Here is a 13,783-nt window from a genome sequence, read left to right as displayed (position 1 = left end):
TTGGAATAGACTATCAACAACTTGTCAAACCTGCTCAATCAGTCATGAAGATGCAACAAAACAACTTTTCTCTGATCAAGTATTTCTTTTTATAAAGTATTTTATGTGCTTAGTTTTGGATTATTGTGACACCCAGCTATATGTGGTTCAGAAAATATCACTAGTTGAATTCTGCGTTATTTTTTTTAGTTAAATTGAGCTCAAAGATGGGACTTACAAGACAAGATAGCTTCATTGTCATTATACACAGTGAGCAATGAATTATGGATGACATTCTCCCTTTTAAACATACAAGAGAAATAAATTAAGAAAATAAAATAACTAAATAGTGGAGTAAAGGTGTAAACAGAAATCTTTACAAAGAATGTACAAAAAATGTGCAAGTGGCAGCATGTTACATATGCTAATTGAATGATGACCTTTTTTTTTTTTTTTTTACAAATTTCATCTCAACTATAATCAGATAATTTGATCTACTTGTTCAGATTCCGAATCAATGACATGATGAGAAATAACTGTGGAAATGTCAGGATTTTTCTTCAGTAGTTGCTGAGATGTTGTCGTTCAAACAGCCTGAAATTTCAACGTGCGAAAAAATCATGCTGAAAGTGGATCGAAGGGCAATTTATTAACTTTGCCCATAGTAAATAATGAAAAAAGGTTTTGAGCAAATCAGATATTGGTTGAACAGAAGATGAAAATAACCCTATTCTAGCTGAAATTCTGTCAGTTATTTTAAATAAATACACAAGTAATGGGGCTGTGCAGCGGCTTGGTGGTTAACACTTTGGCCTTGCAGCTGGAAAATCCTCAGTTCGCCTTCAGAGGATCTTTCTGCATGGAGTTTGCATGTTCTGCCTGTGCATGTGTGGGTTTTCTCTGGGTTCTCCGGCTTCCTCCCACACTCCAAAAATATGCTGAGGTTAATTGGTAACTCTAAATTGTCTGTAGGTGTGAATGTGAGAGTGATTGTTTGTCTGTATAGGTAGCCCTGCAACAGACTGGTGACCTGTCCAGGGTGTCCCCTGCCTTCACTCTAAGTCAGATGGGATAGACTCCAGTCCCCCCGTGACCCTAATGTGGATTAAGTAGTGCATAGATGATGGATGGATGGACACAAGTAATGTTTAATCAACAGATGCACTGCGTCAAGTCATTAAATAGACTATTAGTTATTTCCTCACAGATCTTTACTCGACCTCCTCGTACCTGCACATGCTGGGCCTTGAGGACGCTCAGCTCCTTCTCCACCTCGCAGATGTGGCTGTTGGCTTTGGCCACCTCGGCCCTCTCCAGGTCCCTCTCGGCCAGCAGCTGCTCGATGTGCTGCTGCTTCTCCTTCAGGGCTTCCTGCAGCGCCGTGGTGCCCGAGATCTTCCGTGCGTAACGCGACGACGTCTCCGTCAGCTTGGAAGGCGGAAACAGGGATCAGACTGAATTCATGACAAGTTAACGTCTACGTCTCAATGTGGCTGCCTTCAGATGGAGCTGGATATAAACTGTATTTATCTAAAGATCACAAAAGGAGAGCAGCTTTCCTGCGATCTCAACTTTGTCTTATTAGATTTAGTTTGGATTTGATCACAGATTGATTACTTCCTTAATAAAACCAAAACGTGTTGCAGTGCAATTCTGATCCTTAATATACAAAGAAAACCCAGCAAGTGCGGTCTCCTTAATAACTTTTTATGCTGTTTTATATCATTTCAAGCTGTATAAAGTTCACATTTTCACACAACACACATCGCTCAGCCTTTTAAACTTTCATTCTCTTTTCATCCTCTCTGGGAATATTCGATCGCTGGGGAAACATCTGCAACAGCAGCATCCAAAACATTAAAGAGAAAAGATGTAATATTGCCTTTGACCACTAGAGTTTGCTCTCTGAAAGGATTCCTGACAGACCTGCTCTGAGTTCACTTCAGTTCAGAGGCTTTGAATAATGGTTGAAAGCCAACTTCTGTGCATAGAAAAAGCCTTAAAAGTTGTGTTTTTTGTGATTTTTTTTGTTTTATACATGATAAAAGAGTGAAAAAAGATGAAAAAGTGAGACTTTTCTCAATATAATAATGTCAGAAATAGGGCAAACAGAAGTCACTACGTATGAATTCTTGCTTTTACGCAGGCAGAAGTTTTGAATATTGCAGCAGGGGAGCCGTTTATACGTGGACTGGTGCTAATAATACTCTTGCAGCCTTTAATGCGGCGTCTAACTGAGGCTTTCACTGTTTAACTCATTGTGTCTTCAGTAAATCTGAATTTCTCCATCAAGATTGTACTTTCTCAGCACTTAACAGAATGAATTGTGGCCCGGCGAGCATCTTCAGTAATCAGGAGGTTTTGCGCAGTGTGATGAAGATTCAGAAGCTGCTGCCAACAATTAAGGTAAGTAAATGGGAGTGTTCTCCATCCAGGATCTGGCTCGCAACCAGCAGCTCAGAATCGATGTGAGATACCCTCCGATGTCTCGTTACTTTTAGTTTGCTGCCAACCACCGATGGGGACGTCGTTCTTAAAGACACAGTCCGTAGAAACGAGCTGCTGGACTTTTTCTCTCGGCTGCAGGTTTGTCACAGCAAACTGCAAAGTCAGTGAACTGGAGTCTCGAACTGCAGCAAACGATGAGCTGCTCAGCGGATCGGGGAGCGCTTCACGACGAGGAATCCATTAGTGTTTCAATTTAAAGGCAGAAAATTTCATTCAAACTGAATTAGAACAGAGTTTTAGCCTCTACAATAGATTTAATAAGCATTTTCAAACTTTGCAGGGCCCGAGCACCCTATTGGAATGCAAGGAATTATTGTTATACTTTCTTCGCCCGTCAAATGAATTGCATTTTTGAGGGGCTAAAGATGCTCAAAACCTCCTAATAATTTGCACACACATCTGAAGTGGCAAATAATTTGATATTACATGTGTGTAGCAAAATGAATCCATAATGCCCCCTATGACATTTGGAAAAATTAGCAATAGCCCTCAATTAACCTCCTGGAGCCATACCCTTAACCCAGCAGGAAGTCCACCATTTTGAGATGATTGTGAGATTTTGAGTTAGTTTGAGTCATTTTTTGGAGCTAACTTATGATTTGGGGTAACTAACAGACCTTTAATTTGACCAATATATACAACAGGCCATAATGATGAAAATTCCTCAAAATCTTTCCCAAAGCTCAAAGGGGCGTGGCCGTGGCGGACCTCAGAATTTAGATGCTTCTCCATTAAACAGGAAGTGCTGTGTTACTCCCTGTATATGCTCCAATTTGCCTCAAACTTTACATGTTTGATCACAGTCCGGCTCTGATCACATCCATATGTCAAAATCCATTCACAGTCATAGCGCTACCTGCTAGCAACATGTTTTATACTTTGATGTACTGTTGTTAGCCGATTGACCATATTATTCTTAAATGTGTTGGCATGAGCCTTTAGACACTGATGATGATTGATGCGTTTACTGTGCTTTGGTTTATGAGGTTCCTCAAACGTGCTATCTGTGGCGGCACAGCGAGGGTCCGTTCAACGCTGCTTGTAGCTTTAACTATTCTGGCCTGAGCACTGACAGTGTGTAGGACACTATTGGAATGCAAGGAATCGTTTTTTGCCCAGTAGAATCGCATTTTTGAGGCCTAAAGATGCTCGAAAATGCATGAAATTTTATGCACATATACAAAGGGGCGAAAAATTTGATATTTCACGGGATTTGCGTCTGTGTTTGGCAAGATGGCTCCATAGCACGCCCTAGAACATTTTAGAAAATAGCACCCACCCATATAAAGCTTCTTGGAGTGAAACCCTAAACGCAACAGGAAGTCTGTCATTTTGAATGAATTGTGAGATTTTGAGCTATTTTGGGTCATATTCAGGGGTGAAGTTATGGTCGGGGTACTTTGAGGTAACAGAGACCTCAAATTTGGCCAGTATATACAACAGGCCCTAATGATGAGAAGTTATCAGAATCTTCCCCAAAAGTCAAAGGGCGTCTCCATGGTGCCCCCCTGAACTTTGATGCTTCGCCATGAAACAGGAAGTGCTGTCTAACTGCACTGACCACGGTTCAATCTGTCTCAAACTTTACATGTTTGATCAGTCCTGAACTGATCAAGTCTGTATGTCAGTATTCATTCATAGTCATAGCGCCACCTGATGGCAACAGGAAAGGTTTTACACTTTGATGTACTATTGCTAGCTGGTTGCCCATATTAACCAGAACTGTTGTGACATAGACCTGAAGACATTGATGATGGTTCATGGAGAAAATGGTGACTTGTCATCAAACAGCGAAGGTCCGTTCAACGCTGCTTGCAGCGCTAATTTCTTTCAGTTTCCTACTTGATGAAACACCTGTTCTGATGTTTACTTACTCACTCATTTTTTTAAAGGAATCATTTTGGGAAATATGCTCATTTTCTCTACTTGCAAGCAGTTAGATGAGAAGATCCCTCCAACTCTCATGTCTCTCAGACAGCAGCTGGTTAGCTTAGCTTAGCATACATCACAATGCTTATAATAAAGTTCTTTCTGTAGCACCTTTCAAAAACTGAAAGTGCTGAAATAAACATCAAATTAATCCAAAAACATGCCAATGGCTGTTGTGTCAAAGCGCTCTCTAGTAAAAAGATTAGATTTCTCTTTAAAAATTGATAATAGCTAATCATAAGAGGTGCACAACAAAGGTAGGTTCAGTCAGAAAAAATGGGTATCAACTTTCTTAGTTAACTTTAGGCTTTCTGCTTTACATAAAAAGAGTCATTTGTTGCATCATTTGACTCAATTCACCTACAAAATATGGACCAGTTATGTGTCGCCTACTTTAGTCAACAGAGAAAGGTTGTTATGATTTAAAAGCTACAAGGACTATAAAGATTTATTACTTTAAAAAACACTGCAACCTCCAATACAGCAAGACATGTATAAATGAATACGTTTATTTTACCACTCAGCAACTCCCAAAGCAGATGTTTTTCTCTAATCTGATGGCTGAACTCTGACATTTTAACTTTAGTACTTTTAAAAATGAACACTTCGGTCTGACACTGTCCTATAGAAACAAATTTGTGAAAATCACTCAAGTTTTTGGTGGAATTGAAAGTGAAATTAATGCTACTGATTGAATATTCTCTGTGATAGATCGGAAAGTTCTCTAATGTTATGCTATTAGCTGTGTAAATCAGGCCAGGACCAAATATGACAACATCACCAGCTGAATGCATGCTGGGTTCCCATGGCAACACGATGCATATAGCGTACGATAGAGTGGTTTTAGTACCGTAAAAGTTCAGCATGTTTGCAGATGAAACATGCTGCCTCAGAAGGAATTGCCAGGAAATTAATTTGTTAAAGAGAGACATTTGTTAGGGCTGACTTAACTCTGAAGTTAGCTGTGCAGCATCTGTTACCACGGCAACCTAGCATGTCAAAAGACAGCCTCCTCGCTTTGCTCTGTCTAAACGCAACAAATTCTCCTCGTTAGCATCTCTAAAGCAAATTTATTACATCTTACAGACATGAGAGCGGTAACCAAGTTCTCATTCGGGTTCCTGCACGACGGTAAACAAGCATATTTCCCAAAAAGCGTCAAGTAATTCCTTTTGAGAGTGTGTCTCAACGTGTCGTCTGCAGTCGTCTTACCAGCCCAGCTCGGCTCGGTCGTCCACCCACAGAGGAGGCCACCGAGCTGACTGAACTGATGGAGGAGCTGCTGGGGCTGTGGGCCAGAGAGGAGACCCCCATGGCCACCCGTTTGCTCTTCTTGGCCTTGGCCGGGCTGGTGGACGGGAAACCGATGCGGATCACTTTGTGGATCGGAGCGAACAGGCCGAACTTGGGGAGACACTGAAAGTATCTGCAGGGAAAGAAGCAGAAGTTGGAGTGACATTTCTAAGTATGGACTGGAAGCATTTTGGTGGAAAATAATCATCTTTTGATGCCATGTGGGAACATTTCAACAAAAAAAAGCGTCAAAAACCTGGATACTAACAACCCAAAGTATCAACAACCTGGATATTTATAGACTAAGGAGTCAAAAACCTGGATATTGACATTCCAAAGTACCAATGACCTGAATATTTACTGGTCAAAGTGTCAAAAACCTGGATATTAATATTCCAAGGTGTCAAAAACATAGATATTTATTGACTAAACAGTCAAAAACTTGGATATTAACGTTCCAAAGTACCAATAACCCGGATATTTATTGACCAAGGTGTCAAAAACGTAGATATTTACTGACTAAACAGTCAATAACCTGGAAATTAACATACAAAAGTGGAAACAACTTCACCCTGGTGCAAATTGGCCTCAAAGTTCTTTGTTCACCCCTAATTAAACAGTTTACCCCTGAAATGAGCTATAAAACTGTTGCAAGATGTGCAATGAAGGCCCCACTGCAGATGCAACATAATAAAGCAAAAAAAAGCAGCTTAAAATGCCGATTCTGCTGGTGGTAAATGCACATGCAGAAACAAATATTCATACTATCCACAAAATTAGTATGTTTTCGATACTAAAACTAAGATGATTTGTCAGAAAATTAATTAGCAAACAAGCTAATAAGCTTGAAGTCATTTTCCAAGAAATAAACAGCAAACATTTGCATTGAAAAAGTCTGAATTTGGTGCTTTTCTTTGTCAGTTATGAAAGGATATTTATCCACAATATTAGTGAGTTTTAAATGAGATGATTTGTCAGAAAATTAATAAGCAATCAAGCTAACAAGCTAATAAGCAAACATATGCATCTAAAAACCATGAATTTGCTGCTTTTCTTTGTCAGTTATGAAAGGAACATTTCATAAACAAAGCAATTAAGGAATTAACTGAAAACATAATCAGCTCATTAGTCAGAAAAGAAGAGAATCAAACATTGCATCGATACTAATCCGTCTTCTAATTCTTGTTGGGATATTTTCACTACATAATCATCAGACTATTATTTCTGCAGGTTTTAATGGTTTTATTTCCTGTTGTTTTATGCCTTGTTTCTGTCCTCTACCTAAAGCTTGAGATATTATTTGATCATGTGATATTTTATTTGTATTTTCTCCTCTTATTCCTGTATCTGCCAACATCTAGCTGTTTCACATCTGTGCAGAAAGTCCTGGAATAAACTATAAACGGATGCCGTGTAACTAAATCATGTCGGTACACTGTGCTACTTTTTGCAGCTCTTTTATTTTTTTCCCATTTTTGTTTCTTTGGCTCTAAGATTCAAGCATTGCTCCAGAATGTCTGCAAACATATTTCACGCATTTTGAGCAGTTTTCTTCCCTAAAAGACAACAGAACCGAGCGCTGGAGTGAAACGAACGTCTGTGGAATCTGAATTCAAATTAAAAGCGACAAACACGAAGGGTTAAATCGTGACCAACTAATGGTGCCGAGCAGCTGGATCTGCTGCTGGTTCCTCCATTTCCTTTTAGGGGAAAAAACGAAGGAATTTGGGGGTTTTGAAGAGTACGAAGTGTGTATATGTGTGTGTTTTTGTGTACCTTGTACCAGCGACAGCACCGTCGTTCTTCCCCAGAGGCTCGTCCAGCTCCACCCCACACCACTCACCCTTAGCGAAGTCTGTCTCCCCCATATAACGAATGACTCCCATCTTAGAGCCTCCGACCTGAAAACAACAAGAGGAAGACGGATTGTTAAAATTAAAAGCCACACATGGAGTTGTAAAGAAAGAATAAGCATCACGGAGCATCGTCTATTAGTCGTCTTTGATGTTCCAATATCAAACTAGATGCAATACCATCCTGGTCGACTTTAAAATGGTTGCATTTAAGTCAAACTCTTACACAACCTTTGCCATAATCTCTTCTTTCCAGGTGGCTCATTTCATAGCTTAAGTTCAAGTGGATTCAAAAAGAAAATCTGACTGCTTTTTGCAAACTTTACGGTGTTGTAGTTTCCATTTTACGTGATAAAACTGCTATTTCAGCCATCGGTGGGTTTAAAAGGTCGATTATCTTTTAAAAATCATTAAAATTGCATCATTTATAAAAGCCACAAACTGCATAAATAGGGAAAATGTGCAGTTCCATCAGGAAAATTTGACAAATCTAAGCTTTTTGCAAACTTTACAGTGTTCCAGTTTAGATTTTGCACAATAAAACCACCGTTTTAGCCATCAAACTGCAAGTAATAACCATGATGACAAAGTTAATACATGCTTTGAGCCATTTTTTTGTTGATTTATAAAAAAATCTAACACTAAAATCCCCTGTTTCAGTTTATATTGGTAGTGATGTGTAAGTAGGATCCTGTTAAACTCATCCAACAGCATCATTTAACGGTCCAGTACCAGATAAACTCACTGCAGCTCATCTCAAAATGACTCAAAATTGTCAAACGTGACCTAAAATTGTCCAAAATTATACAAAATGTGTCCAAAATCAGACTAACTGTAATTTTTTTGTCCAGACTAACTTTAAAATTAGCAAGACTCTGAACTCTAACAGTCCACTCCTTAGGGAGGAAGTTTCTGTGCACAGCTGTGCTAATGTTGAAGAAAAGAATCAAATTTAGAATCCAAATAAGAAAAAAAGTGTCCAAAATGACTCAGAACTTACGGAGCCCCGGAAGGGACATGGAGGGGGGAAAAAAAAACAAAAACAGGAAACTTTTGTGAGATCTCGCAAAACTGTAGGTAGGCTATATATACTTCTGGATGTTTTTAGCAGTATGGAGAAACGACAACGGAGAACACCCACCCGTACGACAGTTTTACTGAGTTATATTTTGAAATCAGACTAAAATATAAAGACATTCAAGCAGTGCCTGACAAGAGGCACAGTTTTCACATAAACAACACCGCTTTTTGAGCAAGCTGGTTCCAGTGCAAGTTTGAAGCCAGTGTCTGACTGAGCACCAGTTCTTTGCGTTTTCACCAACTATGGACCGGCTCCTGGGGACACAGCAGTGGTCGGCCAAAAAGAGGCCCCATTTTGACCAGCTGCATTCCGTGATTCCACCGGGGCCCTGAACGCCACAGCCGAGCTGGAGTTGATGCACTAGTCTGCCATGCAGACCACCGATCCTGATAAGTTTATTTTTCAAACACCTGCTGTAAGCGTCTATGAATATGCTAGCTACCATAGTCCCACATCAATATTATGAATGTTTTGCCAGCTAACGTGGTTCGGACACAGGATCAGTGATCAGAGGCTGGCGGTGATTATTGTTTGCTAACCAGTTAGCCGCTGGTAAGCTAACAAGCTATGAAACAATTCCTTATAAAGCCTGAGAAAAGCAACAGCAATATTTCATTACAGGACCTTTACTCAAAACCTCCCACATTGTTACATTGACATTTCCCGTGAAGAACCAATAAACTGTTTAACATTATCATTAATGCAAGTCTGAAACTGATCCAAATGATCAAATTAACACAGTGAATTAGAGTAGTGATAATGTGCAGCTTTTTTTTCATAATTTCAAGGTAAAATGCTGATTGTTGTAGAGGTTTCAGCTTTGCAGATGTGGAAATTCAATGCATTGGTTTCTTAAACTCACATTTCTTTGGTGATTTTCAGTTGTGTCTCAAATAAAACAATGTTTTATTTTAGATACTTTTGCGAGATCTCGCAAAAGTTTGTCAGGATTCTTCCTGATTTTTTTTCCCTCCGTGTCCCTTCCGGGGCTCCGTAAAAACTGTCAAAGGTGACACATAATTTGTCCAAATAGACTCAAGATTGATCCAAAATTATTTAAAACTTCTCTAAAATGACCTAAAATTGTCGATTGTCTTACAATTGACCAAAAATGGTTAAATTAGATTTATCTGGACTCACTTTCACACTGTCATGGCTCACTGCAACATTTGAAGCCATAAAGGATAATTCTGGTTTATTTCATCCTGATTGCTGTAATATTTGCAGATCTTTAATCATTTTAAACATTTAGAGATCTCCAACTGGGAAACCTTCAAAATGTCTTCAGCCTATAAATAAGCTCCAGTGTGTTTATAGTCTATAAATTGTTTCACTAAGTCCTTCAAATCTGTTTTTTTAATGAACTTATCCTGAACAGACTCCGTAATTCTGCCAGCTCAGCTGCGATACTCTGATCTGAAAACTTAATATGCTTCTTAACATATCAGCTGACGTACGGCAGAGCTGGTAAATCTGTGATATATGAGCCGCAGTATGCTCATTTTGTCAGCGCTTTGTGGCATCACCTGCGTTCTGCAGGATGTGCAGGACTGTCACTGTTTTGGCACGGCACACTCTGGACATCCTCCAAGTTTACAGTGTGATTAGAAATACAGGAGACATGCAGGGACACCCAGGGGGGTTAAAATGCTCTTTTTTTACAATCATTTTTTTAAAAAAAGGAAAATCTTCATGTTTAAAACACATAAACTTGAGAATTTCTGCTTTTTCCACGTCTCAACCTAGTTATTCTATTCATTTTCAGTCTATTTTTTGAGATTATTTCTTCAACCTACACCAAACTTCGGATCCCTCAGGAAACGTGCTCCAAGAGGAAATCATCTGCCGACATATTTAGCGTTGTCACTTCTCACAGCTCTGCAAAATTGCTTTTCCTGTCAGGAAGATGCTCTTCAGTCCACACGGCACTGACCAGAACAGCTGCCGAATGTCGTTCACACATGTTGGCCACATGTAGGACCCAGAAAAACACTCTGACGCTCCTTAAAGAGAAATTCCTGCCACTCTAAAATCTGATTTCACTGATTCAAACTTTATTCATCGACACATCTACCTCTATTAGATTGCATTTAGGGTTTCTCTAACTATATAACTGTGTTCACATTCACAGGCTTTAGTGGGATTAATGTGTAGAATGAACAGATGTGAAAGGGCACCAGATGTTTTCGCACATCTGCAGTGTTTAAAACCGACCGCTTAATTTGGCATTTAAGGACCTTTCTCAGAAATGTGTTTGGCCAAGTCACAGATAAAAATATATATGACACACTACTGGGTTCAGAATTAAACTCATTAAAAAAGAAGTGGTGAGTCACTCTTCACATTTCTACTGTCAAATTAATATTCAGCTGCTGAACTGACTTGTGAGGCCAATGAGGAAGTCGTGCCAAGAAACACCATGTTGTCACAAGACGTTAAGCCGAGCTGGTTCGCCGTCAGTCTCAGCGACTCAGTGTCACAGTACCAGACAGCCAGTCGACATCAGCTGCATCCTGGATTCTGTTAAACTCATCCAAAAGCACCATTTAGCAGGCCGGTACCAGATAAAATCGTCCCAGCTCACCTCAAGATGACTCAAAACTGTCAAAAACGACACACAATTTGTCCAAAATAACTGAAAACGTGGCTAAAATGACCGACAATGTGTCCAAAATGAGACCAACAGGGTTTTTTTTTTTGGTCCAAATTAATTTTAAAATTAGCAGGACTCTGAAATCAAACAGTCTGATCCTTAGGGAGGAAGTTCTTGTGCACAACCATGTCAGCACTGAAGGAAAGAAACAAATTTGACTGAAATGACACCAAAAAAAAAAAGACTAATTTAGTCAAAAATTACCTAAATTGTCCAAAATGACTCAAAATGTGTCCAACATGACTAGAAAATTGTCCCAAATAATTTGAAAACTTATCTACTTCTCTAAAATGATTTAAATTGTCAAAAATTATACAAAATGTGTCTGAAATTACTCCCAGTTGACCAAAATCAGTCTGAATTTGACTAAAACCAATACAAGACGTCAAGCTGAGGTAGTTCGCTGTCAGTCTCAACGTGTCAGTGCTAAAGGATCCAGTTAAACTCATCCAAAAGCACCGTTTAACAGGCTGGCACCAGATTAAGTCATCCCAGCTCATCTCATTATATTCTGATAACGTGTTTTTCTTCAATCTTTTAAATCTCCGAATGCTTAAATCCCACCAATCCCACATGAACCAAATCAAAGCTTCAATCACAATATTTTCTCAAGATCTCTTTATTCTGCATTTACAAATTCACCCAAAACAGACCATTTGAACTGCATCCGGTCCCATTAGTGACTCAACTGCAACCAACAGCTGACAAAAATTCTGGGATTTTTCAGTTGAGGCTGTGTTTACCTTTGCAAGTATGAAAAGAAGTCAAAGATGTAAGTAATAAAAAATCTACAATATGTGGAGTAAGTATTTTTTCTAGATTTGGTAACACCTGTGTGTGCTTGGAAAATGTTGATTCCATTTTTTTTCAATAAATAATTAAAGAACTTTTTTTGTCAATTAAGGCATTACAACTGTGTCATTCAGCACAAAAGACACTTCTGAGTTCTCTCTACTTCTAGTCATGCTTGTTCTGTTTCCTTAAAGCTGCAGGACTTTATATTGTAGTGAAAATAAGCTCATAGTGAGAAAAAATGTGACAGGAGCACAGCAACTGTTCAGTGGTCAGAAGGGTTAAAACAGATACCACTTTATCCTCTATTTTATTCTAAATGGGGGCCACAAAATACCAAACAAACATGACACTGTATTGAAAGAGACTTACAATTAGTATTAGATCACAGAAGTAGTAGAGGCCTTTTATTGTAGACTTCTATTGAATCTGGCTTCTTTTTCAGCCAGGAGTCGCCCCCTATTGCCATCAGAGAGAATGCAGGTTTAAGTTTGTACCACATCGGCTTCATTTTGGAGACCTGGAGGTTACAACCACCCTATAAATACAGTCTACTAAGGTATGTGTCCACAGTTTCTCGCTTCCTATTCATTGTCAAAGTGAAATGACCCACGTCACGTTCTGAGTGGGTTGTGCCGCATTTCAAGCGATGGGACGGCGTGCTGCCTTTTAGCTTGTTGCACTTCAACTTTATGTGAATGCAGTGCGGTGAGTGGAGGTCCGACGGCTCACAAGACTTTCGTAAAACGTCTAAGCTAGCCGTCGTTGAACCATCGTTGAATGAGGACAGAATCAGCAGCTTATTTCTTGGCTCAAATGTTTTCAGAAATGCTTTTTGCTGAACCGTTTTTGGACTAAAAGGGAAAGTTTGCGACTGAGCCACCTCGTTGGTCCGATGCTTCTACAGGACTGAAGGTAAAGCGCCTGTCATGTGATCTGCTAATGACACACCCATGAAGCAGGCGTTGTTCGGAGGCAGCGTGTGGAAAACGCCTCTGTGGACATGTACTACAGAATCATCTGACTTTCTATCACCATCGAGACAAAATGCCTTTGTTGAGCACTAACACTGTAACCTACGATGGGGTGCAACAGTATACGTTCAAAACATCCCCATGTTAGCATTGTCAGTGTGAGCAGGATACCTCAAAGTATTACAACAGTGCAAACTCATACAGCAACAGTGAAGACCCACTGAAGTGGTGCAATGCTAACTTTGATCCCATTCATTGGACAATTAGGTCCATTAGTGACAGAAGGAAGGAAGCTCCAAAAATTTAGCATCCATCAGGCTCCAGTTCACACATCCATAGTCTGGTCACCTAAGACTCAGCATGTGAAAAGAATGCATGCAGAAAAATGTCAGATTTGTTTTGAAAGCTGTATGAGTAAACACTGCAGCATAGGGATGATAATTGATAAGAAATTATCGATGTCAATGCCATTGTTGATTCGACTCCTTATCGATTCTCTTATCAATGCAGCGTCACAGTGATTACATTCAGCCTTTTCCTCCTTTCTCTTGAAAAAGTGAAGCCATGCCCGCAATCGCTTCTTCCGCTCCATGGATTGTTCCCGCTGTGGGCTCTAATCTCACGACAACTGCACCCACGCAACTGAATACGGCAGGTCTCGCGAGGCTTCTTCTTCTTCATTGGTTTTATGACGGTTGGCATCCATCACTTTGGTGCATTA

At 39.6% G+C, this 13,783-nt stretch overlaps 1 protein-coding gene across 3 annotated transcripts in view; it reads right to left on the bottom strand.

The window, feature by feature from the left end:
• clip2 (CAP-GLY domain containing linker protein 2) overlaps positions 1-13,783 on the bottom strand; it is a 75,755-nt gene that overhangs the window by 35,808 nt on the left and 26,164 nt on the right. For all 3 annotated transcript variants that reach the window (XM_022215405.2, XM_022215406.2, XM_022215407.2), the window contains exons 4-6: positions 7,486-7,610; positions 5,629-5,842; positions 1,210-1,407 (exon numbers count right to left, since the gene is read on the bottom strand). In XM_022215405.2, the coding sequence (XP_022071097.2) occupies positions 1,210-1,407; positions 5,629-5,842; positions 7,486-7,610 (537 nt within the window). The remainder of the gene's footprint in view (positions 1-1,209; positions 1,408-5,628; positions 5,843-7,485; positions 7,611-13,783) is intronic.

This window comes from Acanthochromis polyacanthus, chromosome 17 (assembly GCF_021347895.1).
Source record: "Acanthochromis polyacanthus isolate Apoly-LR-REF ecotype Palm Island chromosome 17, KAUST_Apoly_ChrSc, whole genome shotgun sequence".
In the NCBI taxonomy this organism is placed as follows: domain Eukaryota; kingdom Metazoa; phylum Chordata; class Actinopteri; family Pomacentridae; genus Acanthochromis; species Acanthochromis polyacanthus.
Note: the sequence above shows the minus strand (reverse complement) of the source record. Positions and strands in the feature narration are given on the sequence as shown.